Source organism: Salvelinus namaycush, chromosome 37, assembly GCF_016432855.1.
Source record: "Salvelinus namaycush isolate Seneca chromosome 37, SaNama_1.0, whole genome shotgun sequence".
Classification (NCBI taxonomy): Eukaryota; Metazoa; Chordata; class Actinopteri; order Salmoniformes; family Salmonidae; genus Salvelinus; species Salvelinus namaycush.
Genome location: NC_052343.1, coordinates 26,245,749 through 26,269,921, shown reverse-complemented (window position 1 = coordinate 26,269,921; position 24,173 = coordinate 26,245,749). Strand labels below are relative to the sequence as shown.

The window sequence follows — 24,173 nt, the reverse complement described above, 5'->3', positions numbered from 1 at the left end:
GCTTGGTCCGAGATTGGTGGGTGGTTCTGTAACGGCAGCCTTCCTTCTCTTCAAGAGAAGAGGAGGTGTAGCAGGGATCGTACCAACACGCAGCGTAGCCAGTGCTCAACATGTTTAATTAAACGATAAACAGAGAACACTTACAAATACAAAATAACAAAAAGTGGCAAACCGATACAGTCCTAGCTGGTGCAGAGAAAACACAGAGACAGGAAACAACCACCCACAAACCCCAACACAAAACAAGCCACCTATATATGATTCCCAATCAGAGACAACACAAAACATCTGCCTCTGATTGAGAACCATATTAGGCCAAACATAGAAACAGACAAACTAGACACACAACATAGAATGCCCACCCAGCTCACGTCCCAACCAACACTAAAACAAGCAAAACACACAAGAACTATGGTCAGAACGTGACACTACCACAGGTCTATTCAGTAGCTATCACTCTCTCCCCTTTACCCTTCTCACTCACTCCTTCTTCCCCCTTTCTCCCCCCCAGTAGTAAAACATACCTCAGACTTTAACTGCTCTACTAGATTGGTCTTCACTCTCTCTGTCTTTCACCACTCTATAGAACTACAGTGACTTGTATCTTTCACCAGTCTATAGAACTACAGTGACTTGAATCTTTCACCACTCTATAGAACTACAGTGACTTGTATCTTTCACCACTCTATAGAACTACAGTGACTTGAATCTTTCACCACTCTATAGAACTACAGTGACTTGTATCTTTCACCACTCTATAGAACTACAGTGACTTTTATCTTTCACCACTCTATAGAACTACAGTGACTTGAATCTTTCACCACTCTATAGAACTACAGTGACTTGTATCTTTCACCACTCTATAGAACTACAGTGACTTGTATCTTTCACCACTCTATAGAACTACAGTGACTTGTATCTTTCACCACTCTATAGAACTACAGTGACTTGTATCTTTCACCACTCTATAGAACTACAGTGACTTGAATCTTTCACCAGTCTGTAGAAGTATGTGAACCCTTTGGAAATACCTGGATTTCTGCATAAATTGGTCATCAAATTTGATCTGATCTTCATCTAGTTCACAACAAACTTATAACACACAAACAATTATACGTTTTCATGTCTTTATTGAACACACCGTGTAACCATTCACAGTGCAAGGTGGAAAAAGTACCTGAACCCTTGGATTTAATAACTGGTTGACCCTCATTTGGCAGCAATAACCTCAACCAAATGTTTTCTGTAGTTGCGGATCAGACCTGCACAACCGTCAGGAGGAATTTTGGACCATCCCTCTTTACAAAACCTGTTTCAGTTCAGCAATATTCTTGGGATGTCTGGTGTGAACTGCTCTCTTGAGGTCATGCCACAGCATCTCAAATCGGGTTGAGGTCAGGACTCTGACTGGGCCACTCCAGAAGGCGTATTTTCTTCTGTTAAAGCCATTCTGTTGTTGATTTACTTCTGTGTTTTGGGTCGTTGTCCTGTTGCATCACCTAACTTCTGTTGAGCTTCAATTGGCGGACAGATAGCCTAACAGTCTCCTTCAAAATGTCTTGATTAACTTGGGAATTAATTTTTCCGTCGATGATAGCAAGCTGTCCAGGCCCTGAAGCAGCCAGCAAAGCAGCCCCAAACCATGATGCTCCCTCCACCAAACTTTACAGTTGGGATGGGGTTTTGATGTTGGTGTGCTGTGCCTGTATTTCTCCACACATAGTGTTGTGTGTTCCTTCCAAACAACTCAACTGTAGTTTCATCTGTCCACAGAATATTTTGCCAGTAGCGCTGTGAAACATCCAGGTGCACTTTTGCAAACTTCAGACGTGCAGCAATGTTTTTTTTTGGACAGAGGTGGCTTCTTCTGTGGTGTCCTCCCATTAACACCATTCTTGTTTAGTGTTTTACGTATCGTCAACAGAGATGTTAGCATGTTCCAGAGATTTCTGTAAGTCTTTAGCTGACACTCTAGGATTCTTCTTGAGCATTCTGCGCTGTGCTCTTGCAGTCATCTTTGCAGGACGGCCACTCCTAGGGAGAGTAGCAACAGTGCTGAACTTTCCATTTATAGACAATTTGTCTTACGGTGGACTGATGAACATCAAGGCTTTTAGAGATACTTTTGTAACCCTTTCCAGATTTATGCAGTCAACTATTCAACTAGTTAATCTTAGGTCTTCTGATAACTCTTTTGTTCAAGGCATGGTTCAGATCAGCCAATGCTTCTTGTGAATAGCAAACTCACATTTTATAAGTGTTTTTTATAGGGAAAGGAAGCTCTAACCAACATCTCCAATCTCGTTTCATTGATTGGACTCCAGGTTAGCTGACTCCTGACTCCAATTAGCTTTTGGAGAAGTCATTAGCCGAGGAGTTCACATACTTTTTCCAACCTACACTGTGAATATTTAAAGAAAAAGAAAAATACATGTGTTTGTTTATTGTTGTGACCTAGATGAAGATCAGATCAAATTTGATGACCAATTGATGCAGAAATCCAGGTCATTCCAAAGGGTTCACATACTTTTCTTGCCACTGTAGACTTGTTGTGAGAACGATTCCGTAGTTCACTGAAGTTCTGTGTTATTCTAGGAATGTTTCTGTTCCGTGTTTCGGACGTCTATAACAGTTGATTTATTACACCCTTCTTCTTTCATTTCCCCATTGCCTCTCTTTCTCCTCTTTCTTCAGTTTCAATAGTGTCACAAAACTCTCACTCTCTCTTTCTCTCCTCCCCCTGTCACTTTACCCCTCCCCTTTCCATCTATTCATTCACCCCCGTAGTCAGACTCTCCCAAGCAATGTAGATATAGAGAAACGTATAACCCTGCATACACACACACGCAAACACACACACACAAACACACATACACGCACACTCAATCACACACACACACACACGCTCACACACACGCACACATGCACACACACACACAAACACACACGCAAGCACACACACACACACATACACTTACACACACGCACACACGCACACACACACACGCACACGCACACACACACTCACACTCACACACACACAAACACACATACACACACACACACACGCAAGCACACACACACACACGCACACACAAACACACACGTACACACACACACACACACACACACACACGCAAGCACACACACACACAAACACACATGCACGCACGCAAGCACACACACACACAAACAAACACACAAGCACACACACACACGACACACACACACACACACATATACAGTTAAAAGGAAAAAAAGATGCATTCCCTTACAATTCCACAGACCCTCTCTGCTGCTAATAAAACACAGTAACACACACATATTCTACACATTGTATTTCTGTGCTCCCTCCCCCTCCCTCACTCACTCCCTATTCAGTCACTTAGCCTCCCTCTGTTTTACACACACTAAACTCTATAAGAAGAGAACCATGTAACTCCTGCCTGCAGTGCCTAGACAATGACACATACATGACAACACACACTTTCTCTTTCTGACTGTTTCTCTAGCCTCCATCTATTCATTAGGCTCTTCTCCTCCAATCACTTTTCTTTACTGCTTTCCCTCACCTCTTGACCTTGTCCGCCTAACACAAACAGCCTCTCAGGGTGGTCTATTCACACACACACACACACACACACACACACACACACACACACACACACACACACACACACACACACACACACACACACACACACACACACACACACAAACGCACACACGCACAAACGCACACACGCACAAACACACACACACGCACGCACGCAAGCACACACACACACACAGAGACACACGCACACACAAACAAACACACATGCACACACACACGCACGCACGCACGCACGCACGCACGCACGCAAGCACACACACACAAACACACACACACTGAAGCACCCACAATCCATTGTGTGAACCTTTTGAACGTATTTTCCACACATTCTCTCATTGACACAAACAGTCACGGTTCTTTTTTAAAACTGGTGGTGTACGTGCGTATGTGTGTGAGTGTGTATGTTCACTTGACTGTCCAGCTGAGTAGAGTGTCTTTTTAAACTTTCCAGCTGTTGGTGACAGCTGTGTGACTGGAAGAAGGAGAGAGAGGGCGAGAGAACAAAAGAGAGAAGAGGGAGAGGATTGAGAAAGAAAGAGTGAAGGAGAGAGAGGGTAAAAAAGAGAGGAGGAGGAGAGATGGGAAGAAATAGAGGAGAGAGAAGAAGAAGAAAGAGAAGATAGAGAGAGAAAGAAAGAGAGAAATGGAAAGGGGGAGATAATAATAAGGTGTGTATATGTGTATATATATAGACACACTACCGGTCAAAAGTTTTAGAACACCTACTTTCCTTCACTCAGCCCAAACCAGATGGGACGCGTATCGCTGCAGAATGCTGTGGTAGCCATGCTGGTTAAGTGTGCCTTGAATTAAATAAATCACAGACAGTGTCACCAGAAAAGCACCCCCACACCATCACACCTCCTCCTCCATGGGAAATACACATGCAGAGATCATCCGTTCATCCACACCGCATCTCACAAAGACACAGCGGTTGAAACCAAAAATCTTAAACTTGAAATCCAGAACAAAGGACACATTTACACCGGTCTAATGTCCATTGCTCGTGTTTCTTGGCCCAAGCAAGTCTCTTCTTATTGATGTCCTTTAGTAGTGGTTTCTTCCTTTCCTGTGGCGGTCCTCTTGAGATCCAGTTTCATCATAGCCCTTGATGGTTTTTGCGACTGCACTTGAAGAAACTTTCAAAGTTGGACTGCCGTGTCTCTTTGCTTGTTTGAGCTGTTCTTTTTTTCAATTTTGTGGTATCTAATTGGTCGAGAGTTGTGCGTCCTCCAAAACACAACCCAACCAAGCTGCACTGCTTCTTGACACAATGCCCACTTAACCTGGAAGCCAGCCGCACCAATTTGTCGGAGGAAACACAGTACACCTGGCGACCGTGTCAGCGTGCACTGCGCCTGGCCCACCACAGGAGTCGCTAGTGTGTGTTAGGACAAGGACATCTTTGCCTGCCAAACCCTCCCCTAACACGGACGACGCTGGGCCAATTGTGCGCCGCCCCATGGGTCTCCCGGTCACAGCTGGCTGCGACAGAGCCTATTTGAGCTTTTCTTGCCATAATATCGTCTTTTACCAAATAGGGCTATCTTCTGTATACCCCCCTACCTTGTCACAACACAACTGATTGCATGAAACGCATTAAGAATGAAAGAAATTCAACAAAGAAATTCCACAATTCCACTTTTAACAATGCACACCTGTTAATTGAAATGCATTCTAGGTGACTACCTCATGAAGCTGTTTGAGAGAATGCCAAGAGTGTGCAAAGTTGTCATCAAGACAAAGGGTGGCTATTTGAAGAATCTCAAATATACAATATATTTTGATTTGTTTAATGCTTTTTTGATTAACCTTTCTAGGACACACGTTCCGCTAGCGGAACCCCTCGACAACATTCCGCTGAAAAGGCAGCGCGGGAAATTCATTTTTTGGGGGGAAATATGTAACTTTCACACATTAACAAGTCCAATACAGCAAATGAAAGATAAGCATCTTGTTAATCTACCCATCGTGTCCGATTTTAAAAATGCTTTACAGCGAAAACACAACATATGAATATGTTAGATCATCGCCAAGTCCAAAAAACACACACGCCATTTTCCCAGCCAAAGATAGGAGTCACAAAAAGCAGAAATAGAGATACAATTAATCACTAACCTTTGATGATCTTCATCAGATGACACTCATAGGACATCATGTTATACAATACATGTATGTTTTGTTCGATAATGTGCATATTTATATCCAAAAATCTCAGTTTACATTGGCGCCATGTTCAGAAATGCCTCCAAAATATCCGGAGAAATTGCAGAGAGCCACATCAAATAACAGAAATACTCATCATAAACTTTGATGAAAGATACATGTTTTACATAGAATTAAAGATACACTTGTTCTTAATGCAACCGCTGTGTCCTTTGATGATCTTCATCAGAATGCACTCCCAGGAATCCTAGTTCCACAATAAATTGTTGTTTTGTTCGATAATGTCCATTATTTATGTCCAAGTAGCTACTTTTGTTAGCACGTTTAGTACACATATCCAAACGCTCGCGCAGGTCCAGGGGAACTTCGGACGAAAACTTCAAAAAGTTATATTACAGGTCGAATAAACTTGTCAAACTAAGTATAGAATCAATCTTTAGGATGTTGTTATCATAAATATTCAATAACGTTCCAACCGGAGAATTCCTTTGTGTCTATAGAAGTAATGGATCGATATCATCGATATCATGTGGAATGCGCGTGACCAGGACCTGGCACTCTGCCAGACCACTGACTCAAACAGCTCCCATCCGGCTCAACATCACAGTAGAAGCTTCATTCAACGTTCTACAGACTGTTGACATCTAGTGGAAGGCGTAGGAAGTGCAAACAGATCCATATCCCACTGGGATTTCAATAGGCGATGAGTCGACCAGCCTCAGAATTCCCACTTCCTGTTTGGATTTTTTCTCAGGTTTTTGCCTGCCATATGAGTTCTGTTATACTCACAGATATCATTCAAACAGTTTTAGGAACTTCAGAGTGTTTTCTATCCAATAGTATTAATAATATGCATATATTAGCATCTGGGACAGAGTGGGAGGCAGTTCACTCTGGGCATGCTATTCATCCAAAGTGAAAATGCTGCCCCCTATCCCTAAAAAGTTAAAGGATTCCACGTGTTATTTCATAGTTTTGATGTCTTCACTATTAGTCTACAATGTAGAAAATAGTACAAATAAAGAAAAACCCTTGAATAAGTAGGTGTTCTCAAACTTTAGACTGGTAGTGTATATATATTATATTTGGCCTATTTCACACACGTGTATTACTACACACTTGAGATACCCCCTGAGACACCCTCAGACAGTGGGGTCACAGGAAGGGAGAGACAGATGTAGACAGACCAAAAAGAGAGAAAAACAGGGGAACTAATCAGTGAAAGGAAGGGAGGAGGGGCACCAACTGAAAGGAGAGAGTCACAAAGCCTTACAGTATATACAGTGTATGTGTGTGCGTGTTTGGAGAGTATTGATGAGTTAATGCGAGCTGATCACATATCAAGGGCTTGTGTGTGTGTGTCTGTCGGTGTGTGTGTGTTTGTGTGTCGGTGTGTGTGTGGTAACCTCTGACAGCCCTTTTTAGCAGCGTTAAGGCATCCGCATGCTTTCCATCAGAAACTGTTCAGGCATATATTATGAAGACATTGTTAGTTCATCGGTGATTGGTCAACAGTAGGGATTCTTCAACTGTTTGTCATTCAACGAGAGCGGAATCGTTTTCATGCACATTTTTTCACTTGAGAAATACACCAAACATCTTAGTTAGATGTAAAATTGTGCTCAACACAAAACACTACTATGAATATCCCAGCAGTAGGTTTATGATGTGCTCAACACAAAACACTACTATGAATATCCCAGCAGTAGGTTTATGATGTGCTCAACACAAAAGACTACTATGAATATCCCAGCAGTAGATTTATGATGTGCTCAACACAAAAGACTACTATGAATATCCCAGCAGTAGGTTTATGATGTGCTCAACACAAAACACTACTATGAATATCCCAGCAGTAGGTTTATGATGTGCTCAACACAAAACACTACTATGAATATCCCAGCAGTAGGTTTATGATGTGCTCAACACAAAACACTACTATGAATATCCCAGCAGTAGGTTTATGATGTGCTCAACACAAAACACTATGAATATCCCAGCAGTAGGTTTATGATGTGCTCAACACAAAACACTACTATGGATATCCCAGCAGTAGGTTTATGATGTGCTCAACACAAAACACTACTATGAATATCCCAGCAGTAGATTTATGATGTGCTCAACACTACTATGAATATCCCAGCAGTTGGTTTATGATGTGCTCAACACAAAACACTACTATGAATATCCCAGCAGTAGATTTATGATGTGCTCAACACAAAACACTACTATGAATATCCCAGCAGTAGGTTTATGATGTGCTCAACACAAAACACTACTATGAATATCCCAGCAGTAGGTTTATGATGTGCTCAACACAAAACACTACTATGAATATCCCAGCAGTAGGTTTATGATGTGCTCAACACTACTATGAATATCCCAGCAGTAGATTTATGATGTGCTCAACACTACTATGAATATCCCAGCAGTAGGTTTATGATGTGCTCAACACAAAAGACTACTATGAATATCCCAGCAGTAGATTTATGATGTGCTCAACACAAAAGACTACTATGAATATCCCAGCAGTAGGTTTATGATGTGCTCAACACAAAACACTACTATGAATATCCCAGCAGTAGGTTTATGATGTGCTCAACACAAAACACTATGAATATCCCAGCAGTAGGTTTATGATGTGCTCAACACAAAACACTACTATGAATATCCCAGCAGTAGGTTTATGATGTGCTCAACACAAAACACTACTATGAATATCCCAGCAGTAGGTTTATGATGTGCTCAACACAAAACACTATGAATATCCCAGCAGTAGGTTTATGATGTGCTCAACACAAAACACTATTATGAATATCCCAGCAGTAGGTTTATGATGTGCTCAACACAAAACACTACTATGAATATCCCAGCAGTAGGTTTATGATGTGCTCAACACAAAAGACTACTATGAATATCCCAGCAGTAGGTTTATGTGCTCAACACAAAACACTACTATGAATATCCCAGCAGTAGGTTTATGATCTGCTCACCACAAAACACTACTATGAATATCCCAGCAGTTGGTTTATGATGTGCTCAACACAAAACACTACTATGAATATCCCAGCAGTAGGTTTATGATGTGCTCAACACAAAACACTACTATGAATATCCCAGCAGTAGGTTTATGATGTGCTCAACACAAAAGACTACTATGAATATCCCAGCAGTAGGTTTATGATGTGCTCAACACAAAACACTACTATGAATATCCCAGCAGTAGGTTTATGATGTGCTCAACACAAAACACTACTATGAATATCCCAGCAGTAGGTTTATGATGTGCTCAACACAAAACACTACTATGGATATCCCAGCAGTAGGTTTATGATGTGCTCAACACAAAACACTACTATGAATATCCCAGCAGTAGATTTATGATGTGCTCAACACTACTATGAATATCCCAGCAGTTGGTTTATGATGTGCTCAACACAAAACACTACTATGAATATCCCAGCAGTAGATTTATGATGTGCTCAACACTACTATGAATATCCCAGCAGTTGGTTTATGATGTGCTCAACACAAAACACTACTATGAATATCCCAGCAGTAGATTTATGATGTGCTCAACACAAAACACTACTATGAATATCCCAGCAGTAGATTTATGATGTGCTCAACACAAAACACTACTATGAATATCCCAGCAGTAGGTTTATGATGTTCTCAACACAAAAGACTACTATGAATATCCCAACAGTAGGTTTATGATGTGCTCAACACTACTATGAATATCCCAGCAGTAGGTTTATGATGTGCTCAACACTACTATGAATATCCCAGCAGTAGGTTTATGATGTGCTCAACACAAAAGACTACTATGAATATCCCAGCAGTAGGTTTATGTGCTCAACACAAAACACTACTATGAATATCCCAGCAGTAGGTTTATGATGTGCTCAACACAAAACACTACTATGAATATCCCAGCAGTTGGTTTATGATGTGCTCAACACAAAACACTACTATGAATATCCCAGCAGTAGGTTTATGATGTGCTCAACACAAAACACTACTATGAATATCCCAGCAGTAGGTTTATGATGTGCTCAACACAAAACACTACTATGAATATCCCAGCAGTAGGTTTATGATGTGCTCAACACAAAACACTACTATGAATATCCCAGCAGTAGGTTTATGATGTGCTCAACACAAAAGACTACTATGAATATCCCAGCAGTAGGTTTATGATGTGCTCAACACAAAACACTACTATGAATATCCCAGCAGTAGGTTTATGATGTGCTCAACACAAAACACTACTATGAATATCCCAGCAGTAGGTTTATGATGTGCTCAACACAAAACACTACTATGGATATCCCAGCAGTAGGTTTATGATGTGCTCAACACAAAACACTACTATGAATATCCCAGCAGTAGATTTATGATGTGCTCAACACTACTATGAATATCCCAGCAGTTGGTTTATGATGTGCTCAACACAAAACACTACTATGAATATCCCAGCAGTAGATTTATGATGTGCTCAACACAAAACACTACTATGAATATCCCAGCAGTAGGTTTATGATGTGCTCAACACAAAACACTACTATGAATATCCCAGCAGTAGGTTTATGATGTGCTCAACACAAAACACTATGAATATCCCAGCAGTAGGTTTATGATGTGCTCAACACAAAACACTACTATGAATATCCCAGCAGTAGGTTTATGATGTGCTCAACACAAAACACTATGAATATCCCAGCAGTAGGTTTATGATGTGCTCAACACAAAACACTACTATGAATATCCCAGCAGTAGGTTTATGATGTGCTCAACACAAAACACTACTATGAATATCCCAGCAGTAGGTTTATGATGTGCTCAACACAAAACACTATGAATATCCCAGCAGTAGGTTTATGATGTGCTCAACACAAAACACTATTATGAATATCCCAGCAGTAGGTTTATGATGTGCTCAACACAAAACACTACTATGAATATCCCAGCAGTAGGTTTAGGTGCTCAACACAAAACACTACTATGAATATCCCAGCAGTAGGTTTATGATGTGCTCAACACAAAAGACTACTATGAACATCCCAGCAGTAGGTTTATGTGCTCAACACAAAACACTACTATGAATATCCCAGCAGTAGGTTTATGATGTGCTCACCACAAAACACTACTATGAATATCCCAGCAGTTGGTTTATGATGTGCTCAACACAAAACACTACTATGAATATCCCAGCAGTAGGTTTATGATGTGCTCAACACAAAACACTACTATGAATATCCCAGCAGTAGGTTTATGATGTGCTCAACACAAAAGACTACTATGAATATCCCAGCAGTAGGTTTATGATGTGCTCAACACAAAACACTACTATGAATATCCCAGCAGTAGGTTTATGATGTGCTCAACACAAAAGACTACTATGAATATCCCAGCAGTAGGTTTATGATGTGCTCAACACAAAACACTACTATGAATATCCCAGCAGTAGGTTTATGATGTGCTCAACACAAAACACTACTATGAATATCCCAGCAGTAGGTTTATGATGTGCTCAACACAAAAGTCTTCTATGAATATCCCAGCAGTAGGTTTATGATGTGCTCAACACTACTATGAATATCCCAGCAGTAGGTTTATGATGTGCTCAACACAAAACACTACTATGAATATCCCAGCAATAGGTTTATGATGTGCTCAACACAAAAGACTATTATGAATATCCCAGCAGTAGATTTATGATGTGCTCAACACAAAAGACTACTATGAATATCCCAGCAGTAGGTTTATGATGTGCTCAACACAAAACACTACTATGAATATCCCAGCAGTAGGTTTATGATGTGCTCAACACAAAACACTACTATGAATATCCCAGCAGTAGGTTTATGATGTGCTCAACACAAAACACTACTATGAATATCCCAGCAGTAGGTTTATGATGTGCTCAACACAAAACACTACTATGAATATCCCAGCAGTAGGTTTATGATGTGCTCAACACAAAACACTATGAATATCCCAGCAGTAGGTTTATGATGTGCTCAACACAAAACACTACTATGAATATCCCAGCAGTAGGTTTATGATGTGCTCAACACAAAACACTACTATGAATATCCCAGCAGTAGGTTTATGATGTGCTCAACACAAAACACTACTATGAATATCCCAGCAGTAGGTTTATGATGTGCTCAACACAAAACACTACTATGAATATCCCAGCAGTAGGTTTATGATGTGCTCAACACAAAACACTACTATGAATATCCCAGCAGTAGGTTTATGATGTGCTCAACACAAAACACTACTATGAATATCCCAGCAGTAGGTTTATGATGTGCTCAACACAAAACACTACTATGAATATCCCAGCAGTAGGTTTATGATGTGCTCAACACAAAACACTACTATGAATATCCCAGCAGTAGGTTTATGATGTGCTCAACACAAATACTACTATGAATATCCCAGCAGTAGGTTTAGGTGCTCAACACAAAACACTACTATGAATATCCCAGCAGTAGGTTTATGATGTGCTCAACACAAAAGACTACTATGAATATCCCAGCAGTAGGTTTATGTGCTCAACACAAAACACTACTATGAATATCCCAGCAGTAGGTTTATGATGTGCTCACCACAAAACACTACTATGAATATCCCAGCAGTAGATTTATGATGTGCTCAACACAAAACACTACTATGAATATCCCAGCAGTAGGTTTATGATGTGCTCAACACAAAACACTACTATGAATATCCCAGCAGTAGGTTTATGATGTGCTCAACACAAAAGACTACTATGAATATCCCAGCAGTAGGTTTATGATGTGCTCAACACAAAACACTACTATGAATATCCCAGCAGTAGGTTTATGATGTGCTCAACACAAAACACTACTATGAATATCCCAGCAGTAGGTTTATGATGTGCTCAACACAAAAGACTATTATGAATATCCCAGCAGTAGATTTATGATGTGCTCAACACAAAAGACTACTATGAATATCCCAGCAGTAGGTTTATGATGTGCTCAACACAAAACACTACTATGAATATCCCAGCAGTAGGTTTATGATGTGCTCAACACAAAACACTACTATGAATATCCCAGCAGTAGGTCTATGATGTGCTCAACACAAAAGACTAGTATGAATATCCCAGCAGTAGGTTTATGATGTGCTCAACACAAAACACTACTATGAATATCCCAGCAGTAGGTTTATGATGTGCTCAACACAAAAGACTAGTATGAATATCCCAGCAGTAGGTTTATGATGTGCTCAACACAAAACACTACTATGAATATCCCAGCAGTAGATTTATGATGTGCTCAACACAAAACACTACTATGAATATCCCAGCAGTAGGTTTACGATGTGCTCAACACAAAACACTACTATGAATATCCCAGCAGTAGGTTTATGATGTGCTCAACACAAAAGACTACTATGAATATCCCAGCAGTAGGTTTATGATGTGCTCAACACAAAACACTACTATGAATATCCCAGCAGTAGGTTTATGATGTGCTCAACACAAAACACTACTATGAATATCCCAGCAGTAGGTTTATGATGTGCTCAACACAAAACACTATTATGAATATCCCAGCAGTAGGTTTATGATGTGCTCAACACAAAAGACTACTAAGAATATCCCAGCAGTAGGTTTATGTGCTCAACACAAAGCACTACTATGAATATCCCAGCAGTAGGTTTATGATGTGCTCACCACAAAACACTACTATGAATATCCCAGCAGTAGATTTATGATGTGCTCAACACAAAACACTACTATGAATATCCCAGCAGTAGGTTTATGATGTGCTCAACACAAAACACTACTATGAATATCCCAGCAGTAGGTTTATGATGTGCTCAACACAAAACACTACTATGAATATCCCAGCAGTAGGTTTATGATGTGCTCAACACAAAAGACTACTATGAATATCCCAGCAGTAGGTTTATGATGTGCTCAACACTACTATGAATATCCCAGCAGTAGGTTTATGATGTGCTCAACACAAAACACTACTATGAATATCCCAGCAGTAGGTTTATGATGTGCTCAACACAAAAGACTACTATGAATATCCCAGCAGTAGGTTTATGATGTGCTCAACACAAAACACTACTATGAATATCCCAGCAGTAGGTTTATGATGTGCTCAACACAAAACACTACTATGAATATCCCAGCAGTAGGTCTATGATGTGCTCAACACAAAAGACTAGTATGAATATCCCAGCAGTAGGTTTATGATGTGCTCAACACAAAACACTACTATGAATATCCCAGCACTAGGTTTATGATGTGATCAACACAAAACACTACTATGAATATCCCAGCAGTAGGTTTATGATGTGCTCAACACAAAACACTATTATGAATATCCCAGCAGTAGGTTTATGATGTGCTCAACACAAAACACTACTATGAATATCCCAGCAGTAGGTTTAGGTGCTCAACACAAAACACTACTATGAATATCCCAGCAGTAGGTTTATGATGTGCTCAACACAAAAGACTACTATGAATATCCCAGCAGTAGGTTTATGTGCTCAACACAAAACACTACTATGAATATCCCAGCAGTAGGTTTATGATGTGCTCACCACAAAACACTACTATGAATATCCCAGCAGTTGGTTTATGATGTGCTCAACACAAAACACTACTATGAATATCCCAGCAGTAGGTTTATGATGTGCTCAACACAAAACACTACTATGAATATCCCAGCAGTAGGTTTATGATGTGCTCAACACAAAACACTACTATGAATATCCCAGCAGTAGGTTTATGATGTGCTCAACACAAAAGACTACTATGAATATCCCAGCAGTAGGTTTATGATGTGCTCAACACAAAACACTACTATGAATATCCCAGCAGTAGGTTTATGATGTGCTCAACACAAAACACTACTATGAATATCCCAGCAGTAGGTTTATGATGTGCTCAACACAAAAGACTACTATGAATATCCCAGCAGTAGATTTATGATGTGCTCAACACAAACACTACTATGAATATCCCAGCAGTAGGTTTATGATGTGCTCAACACAAAACACTATGAATATCCCAGCAGTAGGTTTATGATGTGCTCAACACAAAACACTACTATGAATATCCCAGCAGTAGGTTTATGATGTGCTCAACACAAAACACTACTATGAATATCCCAGCAGTAGGTCTATGATGTGCTCAACACAAAAGACTAGTATGAATATCCCAGCAGTAGGTTTATGATGTGCTCAACACAAAACACTACTATGAATATCCCAGCAGTAGGTTTATGATGTGCTCAACACAAAACACTACTATGAATATCCCAGCAGTAGGTTTATGATGTGCTCAACACAAAACACTACTATGAATATCCCAGCAGTAGGTTTATGATGTGCTCAACACAAAACACTACTATGAATATCCCAGCAGTAGGTTTATGATGTGCTCAACACAAAACACTACTATGAATATCCCAGCAGTAGGTTTATGATGTGCTCAACACAAAAACTACTATGAATATCCCAGCAGTAGGTTTATGATGTGCTCAACACAAAACACTACTATGAATATCCCAGCAGTAGGTTTATGATGTGCTCAACACAAAACACTACTATGAATATCCCAGCAGTAGGTTTATGATGTGCTCAACACAAAACACTATTATGAATATCCCAGCAGTAGGTTTATGATGTGCTCAACACAAAACACTACTATGAATATCCCAGCAGTAGGTTTATGATGTGCTCAACACAAAACACTACTATGAATATCCCAGCAGTAGGTTTATGATGTGCTCAACACAAAACACTACTATGAATATCCCAGCAGTAGGTTTATGATGTGCTCAACACAAAACACTACTATGAATATCCCAGCAGTAGGTTTATGATGTGCTCAAACACAAAACACTACTATGAATATCCCAGCAGTAGGTTTATGATGTGCTCAACACAAAACACTACTATGAATATCCCAGCAGTAGGTTTATGATGTGCTCAACACAAAACTACTATGAATATCCCAGCAGTAGGTTTATGATGTGCTCAACACAAAACACTACTATGAATATCCCAGCAGTAGGTTTATGATGTGCTCAACACAAAACTACTATGAATATCCCAGCAGTAGGTTTATGATGTCTCAACACAAACGACTACTATGAATATCCCAGCAGTAGGTTTATGATGTGCTCAACACAAAACACTACTATGAATATCCCAGCAGTAGGTTTATGATGTGCTCAACACAAAACACTACTATGAATATCCCAGCAGTAGGTTTATGATGTGCTCAACACAAAACACTACTATGAATATCCCAGCAGTAGGTTTATGATGTGCTCAACACAAAACACTACTATGAATATCCCAGCAGTAGGTTTATGATGTGCTCAACACAAATCATTTAATTTTAAAAGCTCTCATCACTATTAGAGCAGAGAAGGAGGCAGGGAGGGTTTCTCCAAAACATTCACTGCATCGGCACAAAAAGCCTTCAAAAACAGAGAGAGAGAGAGAGAGATCGAAAGAGAATGGGGAGTGAGAGAATACAGTTTCTCTATGTTGATGGAGAACCAGCGAGAGAGCACTGTTGATAAGGGGAAGGGAGTTAGTCTCTTAATATTTAGAGTGAGGGATGGAGGGAGGAGTTTGAGTGGCTGGAGAGCTGGAGCTTTCAGCATCGTCCTAGAGAGAGAGAGGGAGAAAGAGAGAGAGAAAGTGAGTGAAAGAGAGAGAGAGAGGGAGAGAGAGAGAGAGAGGGAGAGAGAGAAAGTGAGAGAGAGAGAGAGAGAGAGAGAGATAGGGAGAGAGAGACAGAGAGGGAGAGAGAGAGAGAGACAGCTGGAGCTTTCAGCATCCTCCTACAGAGAGGGAATGAGACTTTATTTTGAGGTATGAGGAATCCCTCAAAGTGTAGGCATATTCAGTGAAGTGTTAAACAACAACACCTGACTGACTCAAACTACAGCCTTCAAAATAAAGGTATGATACTCATTAACGTATACACCTCAACGTACACATTCATCTCAACGTACACATTGACCTCACCTCAACGTACACATTGACCTCACCTCAACGTACACATTGACCTCACCTCAACGTACACATTCACCTCACCTCAACGTACACATTGACCCCACCTCAACGTACACATTCACCTCAACGTGCACATTCACCTCAACGTACACATTGACCTCACCTCAACGTACACATTTACCTCACCTCAACGTACACATTTACCTCACCTCAACGTACACATTTACCTCACCTCAACGTACACATTTACCTCACCTCAACGTACACATTTACCTCACCTCAACGTACACATTCACCTCACCTCAACGTACACATTGACCCCACCTCAACGTACACATTCACCTCAACGTGCACATTCACCTCAACGTACACATTGACCTCACCTCAACGTACACATTCACCTCACCTCAACGTACACATTCACCTCACCTCAACGTACACATTGACCCCACCTCAACGTACACATTCACCTCACCTCAACGTACACATTGACCTCACCTCAACGTATACACTCACCTCAACGTGTACATTCACCTCACCTCAACGTATACACTCACCTCAAGGTATACATTCATCTCACCTCAACGTACACACTCACCTCACCTCAACATATACACTCACCTCAACGTGTACATTCACCTCACCTCAACGTACACATTCACCTCACCTCAACGTATACACTCACCTCAAGGTATACATTCACCTCACCTCAACGTATACACTCACCTCAAGGTACACATTCACCTCACCTCAACGTACACACTCACCTCAAGGTATACATTCACCTCACCTCAACGTATACACTCACCTCAAGGTATACATTCACCTCACCTCAACGTACACACTCACCTCAAGGTATACATTCATCTCACCTTGTAACTCTGTGTTGTTTGTGTCGCACTGCTTTGCTTTATCTTGGCCAGGTTGCGGTTGTAAATGAGAACTTACCTGGTTAAATAAAGGTGAAATAAATTGTTTATATTTTTTAGGTATACATTCAAGGTATACATTCACCTCAGCTGACCTCTACAGAGTCATGGTCTGTTTATTCCCTTAGTGACGCAGGGATCACACACACCCTCCAGCGGTGGGTTAACTGTCTCTGGTCTGAGCCTGTTGGGTTGTTAATGTTTAGAAGCACCAGCCAAACAGAGCTAATTCCTCTTACAACGTAATTGACCTGCCAGTCAGCGTGTGTGTGTGTGTGTGTGTGTGTGTGTGTGTGTGTGTGTGTGTGTGTGTGTGTGTGTGTGTGTGTGTGTGTGTGTTGGTGTGTGTGTGTGTGTGTGTGTGTGTGTGTGTGTGTGTGTGTGTGTGTGTGTGTGGCTCTATATTGATTTGGGTGTACTGTATATGTAAATTATATAGGCTAAATGAACCTCTCTCCATCTCTCTTTTTCTGTCCAACACAGACTGTAGTGACAGATGCTCTATCTTAATCTGAACAGTTTCTCACAGCAGGACAATAATCCTGCAGCAACAGGAAATGTGAATTATTATGTAGGTTATAAATAATGGACATTTTTGTAGGGGTTTAATTCATTTTTTGTTAAGTCTGACATTTTAAAGTGGAAATAACAACATTTAGAAGCCTTTTTTAACCTTGAATACACTGAAAATGTGCCTTTCCTGCTGCACAGGAAAATTCCCTGTGACAACAGAGAGATCAAATTAACATAGAACATCTGTATTGATGAATTAGTGATATTGACTCGGCCGGGACTCGGCCTGGGATAATCACCCTCTTACAAACACACACACAAAGGCAAGGTCCCTGGCAGGGAATCTGTGTGTTATCCCAAAGATATTTTTGGTTAAGATGTTTCAGAGTTGTGTTATTCAAAGTTATGTGTTGTCTGTCTCACAGTTGTGTTGTGTGTGTCTTTCACCAGAGGAGGAGAGGAGGGTCCGGGCCAATGACAGAGAATACAACGAGAAGTTTCAGTATGCGGTAAGAGAGATAGTTTGTGTGTTTGTGTGCGTACATGATTGTATATGTGTATTTATGTTTAAGTACATTACATGACTAATCATAGACCAACATTATCATTTTTTGTAGTAATTTGTCACGTTCCTGACCTGTTTTCCTTTGTCTTGTATTTATTTTAGTTGGTCAGGGCGTGAGTTGGGTGGGTTTGTCTATGGTTGATTTTCTATGTTGGGATTTTTGTGTTCGGGCTGGTATGATTCTCAATCAGAGGCAGCTGTCAATCGTTGTCCCTGATTGAGAATCATACTTAGGCAGCCTGGGTTTCACGGTGTTTTGTGGGTGTTTTGTTCCGTGTTTGTGTTTTCACCACACGGTACTGTATAGGTTTCTGCACTTCGTTTATTTGTTTTTGTAATTCAGTGTTCAAGTTTCGTTAAATAATCATCATGAACACTAACCACTCTGCGTATTGGTCCGATCCGTCTCGCCTCTCCTCATCCGAGGAGGAGGACGAATATGAAAGCCGTTACAGAAACACCCACCAACAAAGGACCAGCGGAGTGGAGAAGGGCAGCGACAGCAGCAAACAAGACACAGCTCGTGGACCTGGGAAGAGATCCTGGACGGCAAAGGACCCTGGGTTCAGCCAGGGGAATATCGCCGTCCCAAGGCGAGTTGGAGGAGCAAAGGCAGAGAGCGTGGATGAGGAGGCAGCGCGGCGACGCGGTTGGGAGCCCGAGAGTCAGACCCAAAAATTTCTTGGGGGGGGCACACGCGGGGTGTGGCAAAGCCGGGTAGGATACCTGTGCCAACTCCCCGTGCTTACCGTGGAGTGAGAGGGCGTCGTACTGGTCAGACACCGTGTTTAGCGTAAAGCGCACGTGTCCCCAGTACGCGTGCTTAGTCCAGTGCGGGCTATTCCACCTCGCCGCACTGGTAGGGCTAGGTTGGGCATCGAGCCGGGTGTCATGAAGCCGGCCCAACGCATCTGGCCTCCAGTGCGTCTCCTCGGGCCGGCGTACATGGCACCAGCCTTACAAATGGTGTCCCCGGTTCGCCAGCATAGCTCAGTGCGGGCTATTCCACCTCGCCGCCCTGGCAGGGCTACGGGGTCATTCAACCTGGTAAGGTTGGGCAGGCTCGGTGTCAAGAGCGCGTGTCCTCCTTCACGGTCCGGTATCCCCGTGCCACCTCCACTTACCAGTCCCCCGTGGCAGCCCCCGCACCAGGCTGTCTCTCCGGTTCTCTCCCTAGTTCTCCCACCTGTCCAGCGCTGTCAGAGCATTCCTCTTCTCCAGCGCAGCCAGAGTCTCTCATCTGCCCAGCACTGTCTGACTGCCTGCCTGCACAGCACCGTCAGAGCCTGTCCGACCTGTCCCGAGCCGTCAGAGCTGTCCGTCTGTCCCGAGCCGTCAGAGCTGTCCGTCTGTCCCGAGCCGTCAGAGCTGTCCGTCTGTCCGACCGTCAGAGCTGCCCGTCTGTCCCGAGCCGTCAGAGCTGCCCGTCTGTCCCGAGCCGTCAGAGCTGCCCGTCTGTCCCGCGTCAGAGCTGCCGTCTTCCGAGCCGTCAGAGCTGCCCGTCTGTCCCGAGCCGTCGAAGCTGTCCGTCTGTCCCGAGCCGTCAAGCTGCCGTCTGTCCCGAGCCGTCAGAGCTCCGTCTGCCAGCTCAGAGCTGCCGTCTGTCCCGAGCCGTCAGAGCTGCCCGTCTGTCCCGAGCTGTCAGAGGTGCCCGCTGTCCCAGCCGTCGAGCTGCCCTTCTGTCCCGAGCCGTCAGAGCCATCCGCCAGACAGAGCAGCAGAGCCTCCGCCAGACAGGAGCAGCCAGAGCCTTCCGCCAGACGGAGCAGCCAGAGCCTTCCGCCAGACAGGAGCAGCCAGAGCCTTCCGTCAGACAGGAGCAGCCAGAGCCTTCCGCCAGACAGGAGCAGACCAGTAGCCTTCCGCCAGACAGGAGCAGTCAGAGCCTTCCGCCAGACAGGACAGTCAGAGCCTTCACGCCAGCCTGACAACAGAGCCGTCCAGCCAGGACCAGCCAGAGCCGTCCGCCAGATCGCCGAGCCGTCCAGCCAGGATCCGCCAGAGCCGTCCAGCCAGGATCCGCCAGAGCCGTCCAGCCAGGACCAGCCAAGCCGTCCAGCCAGGACCAGCCAGAGCCGTCCAGCCAGGACCAGCCAGAGCCGTCCAGCCAGGATCCCCAGAGCCGTCCAGCCAGGATCCGCCAGAGCCGTCCAGCCAGGATCCGCCAGAGCCGTCCAGCCGGGCCAGCCAGTACCAGCGCAGAGCTCCAGCCAGGACCGCCGAGCCGTCCAGCCAGGACCAGCCAGAGCCGTCCAGCCAGGATCCAGCCAAGCCGTCCAGCCGGATCCGCCAGAGCCGTCCAGCCAGGATCCGCCAGAGCCGTCCAGCCAGATCCGCCAGAGCCGTCCACCAGGATCCGCCAGAGCCGCCAGCCAGGATCCGCCAGAGCGCCAGCCAGATCCGCCCCTCAGTCCGGAGCTGCCCCTCAGTCCGGAGCTGCCCCTCATCCGGTGCTGCCCCTCAGTCCGGTGCTGCCCCTCGATCCGGAGCTGCCCCTCAGTCCGGAGCTGCCCCTTAGTCCGTGCTGCGTACATGGAGGGTGGTTGTTAGGAGGAGGCCACGGGGGCGAGTAAGGAGGCGGACAAAGACATTGTTAAGTGGGGTCCACATCCCGCGCCAGAGCCGCCACCGTGGACAGACCCCACCCAGACCCTCCCCTAGAATTTATGGTGGTGCGCCCGGAGTTCGCACCTTAAGGGGGGGGTTCTGTCACGTTCCTGACCTGTTTTCCTTTGTCTTGTATTTATTTTAGTTGGTCAGGGCGTGAGTTGGGTGGGTTTGTCTATGGTTGATTTTCTATTGTGGGGATTTTTGTGTTCGGCCTGGTATGATTCTCAATCAGAGGCAGCTGTCAATCGTTGTCCCTGATTGAGAATCATACTTAGCAGCCTGGGTTTCACGTGTGTTTTGTGGGGTTTGTTTCCGTGTTTGTGTTTTCACCACACGGTACTGTATAGGTTTCTGCACTTCGTTTATTTGTTTTTGTAATTCAGTTTTCAAGTTTCGTTATAATAAATCATCGTGAACACTAACCACTCTGCGTATTGGTCCGATCCGTCTCGCCTCTCCTCGTCCGAGGAGGAGGACGAATATGAAAGCCGTTACATAATTAGTATTTCACATTTAGAACATACCTTCCTCTATTCCCCCTTCTCTTTTTCTCTTTATCTCTCTTTATCTCTCTTTATCTCTCTTTATCTCTCTCTCTGTCTCTCTCTCTCTCTCTCTCTCTCTCTCTCTCTCTCTCTCTCTCTCTCTCTCTCTCTCTCAGAGTAACTGTATTGTGACGTCTAAGTACAACGTCATCACCTTTCTGCCCGTCAACCTGTTTGAACAGTTCCAGGAAGTGGCCAACACCTACTTCCTCTTTCTGCTCATACTGCAGGTAAGATGGAAGCAGGGAGAGGAAGTGGAGGTATGGGGAGGGCAGAGAGAGATGGGGATAAAGCAATGGAGGGAGATGAAGTGAAGAAAGGGATGCTGTAAAGGGGGATGGGGTGGAGATGAGTGGGGAGGGGAGAAAGAGAGGCTATCAGTTTTCACCACACTGAAGGACACAGCAGGTACATCGTAGAGACTGCTTTCTTCTCTTTCTTTGTTTTACCTCCCATCCCACTCTCGCTCTCCTCTCTTTCTCTCCCCTTCCTCCCTCCTCTCTCTTCCTCCCTCCCCTTTTTCCTGCCCCCTACCGCTCTCTGTTTCCCTCTCTCTCCCCCTCCCTCTCCTTCCTCCTGCCCCCCTCCCTCCCTCTGTTTCCCTCTCTCTCTCCCTCCCTCTCCTTCCTCCTGCCCCCCTCCCTCTCTCTCTGTTTCCCTCTCTCTCCCCTTCCTCCCTCCTCTCTCTCTCCCTACCTCTCCCTTCCTCTCTCTCCCTTCCTCTCTCTCTCTCTCTCCCCTTCTCTCTCCCTCCCTCCCTGTATCTCCCTCTCTCTCTCTCTATCCCTCTATCCCCCTCTCTCCCTCGATCTTTCACTCCCTCTCTCTCTCTCCCTTTCTCTCTCCCTCCCTCTCTGTGTCTCTCTCCCTCTCTGTGTCTCTCCCTCTCTCTCTCGCCCTCTCTCTCTCCCTCCCCCCCTCCCTCTCTCTCTCTCTCCCTCCCTCTCTCTCTCTCTCTCTCCCTCCCTCTCTCTCTCTCTCTCTCTCCCTCTCTCTCCCTCTCCCTCTCCCTCTCCTCTCCCTCTCTCTCTCTCTCTCTCTCTTTCTCTCCAGTTGATTCCTCAGATCTCGTCTCTCTCCTGGTTCACCACCATAGTGCCTTTAGTCCTGGTGCTCAGCATCACTGCAGTAAAGGATGCCACCGACGACTACGTGAGTGTCTGTCACACACACACACACACACACACACACTAGGGCTGTGACGATTATGGAATTTGGGGTAACAATTCATTGTCATGCAAATGTAAAGGGTTATTATTATAATTGTAATTTTGGTTGAATAATCTTTAGAGCTTGTAATGCATCATAATGCGTCTGTAAAATGTGCTATGACATACCTAATGATTACAACACAGCTTTGGTGAAACCCCTGCCTCAAAAACAAATGGTTTTGTTGGAAAATGAAGCTTCTCCCGACTGTGCCTTTCTGCTCGTAAAATGATTACCAACTTTACCCACTTCATGTAAAATGATTACCAACTTTACCCACTTCATGTAAAATGATTACCAACTTTACCCACTTCATGTAAAATGATTACCAACTTTACCCACTTCATGTAAAATGAAAAACTGCTATTGGGTGAACTGTATCTGTCACGACTTCTGCCGAAGTCGATGCCTCTCCTTGTTCGGGCGGTGCTCGGCGATCGACGTCACCGGTCTTCTAGACATCATTGATCTATGTTTCATTTTTCATTGGTTTTGTCTTGTCTTCCTTCACACCTGGTTCCAATCCCATCAATTACATGTTGTGTATTTAACCCTCTGTTTCCCCTCATGTCCTTGTCAGAGATTGTTTATTGTTATGTTCATGTTTCATGGATTGGTGTGACTTTGGTTTTGGAGTTTATGTTTGAAGTTATTAAAATACTCCATTTATACCAAGTTTACTGCGCTTGACTTCCCTGCCACCTACATACACAACGTGACAGTATCTAGTTGAATATAAAGTTGGATGCCCCTTCTCCTAAAATAAATGTCTTCAGATGTGCAGATCATGACTATTATTTTGAAGTTATTGTCCGTAATTGTTGGTTGATAATTGTACCAGTCCTGACTTACACTCTTCAAAACACATGATATTTGGAGAAAAAAAACATGTCAATTCTTGTCTCCTTCAGTTCCGTCACAAGAGTGACAACCAGGTGAACAACCGCCAGTCTCAGGTCGTCATCCACGGCTCGTAAGTC

The 24,173-nt window shown here is 43.6% G+C and overlaps 1 protein-coding gene across 1 annotated transcript in view; it reads left to right on the top strand.

Annotated features, from left to right (window-relative positions):
• The first annotated feature begins 16,317 nt into the window (after positions 1 to 16,317).
• LOC120030930 (phospholipid-transporting ATPase ID-like) overlaps positions 16,318 to 24,173 on the top strand; it is a 55,497-nt gene continuing 47,641 nt past the window's right edge. Inside the window, exons 1-5 of the mRNA XM_038976435.1 lie at positions 16,318 to 16,324; positions 18,715 to 18,773; positions 22,101 to 22,214; positions 23,038 to 23,136; positions 24,105 to 24,166. Coding sequence (XP_038832363.1) covers positions 16,318 to 16,324; positions 18,715 to 18,773; positions 22,101 to 22,214; positions 23,038 to 23,136; positions 24,105 to 24,166 — 341 coding nt within the window. The remainder of the gene's footprint in view (positions 16,325 to 18,714; positions 18,774 to 22,100; positions 22,215 to 23,037; positions 23,137 to 24,104; positions 24,167 to 24,173) is intronic.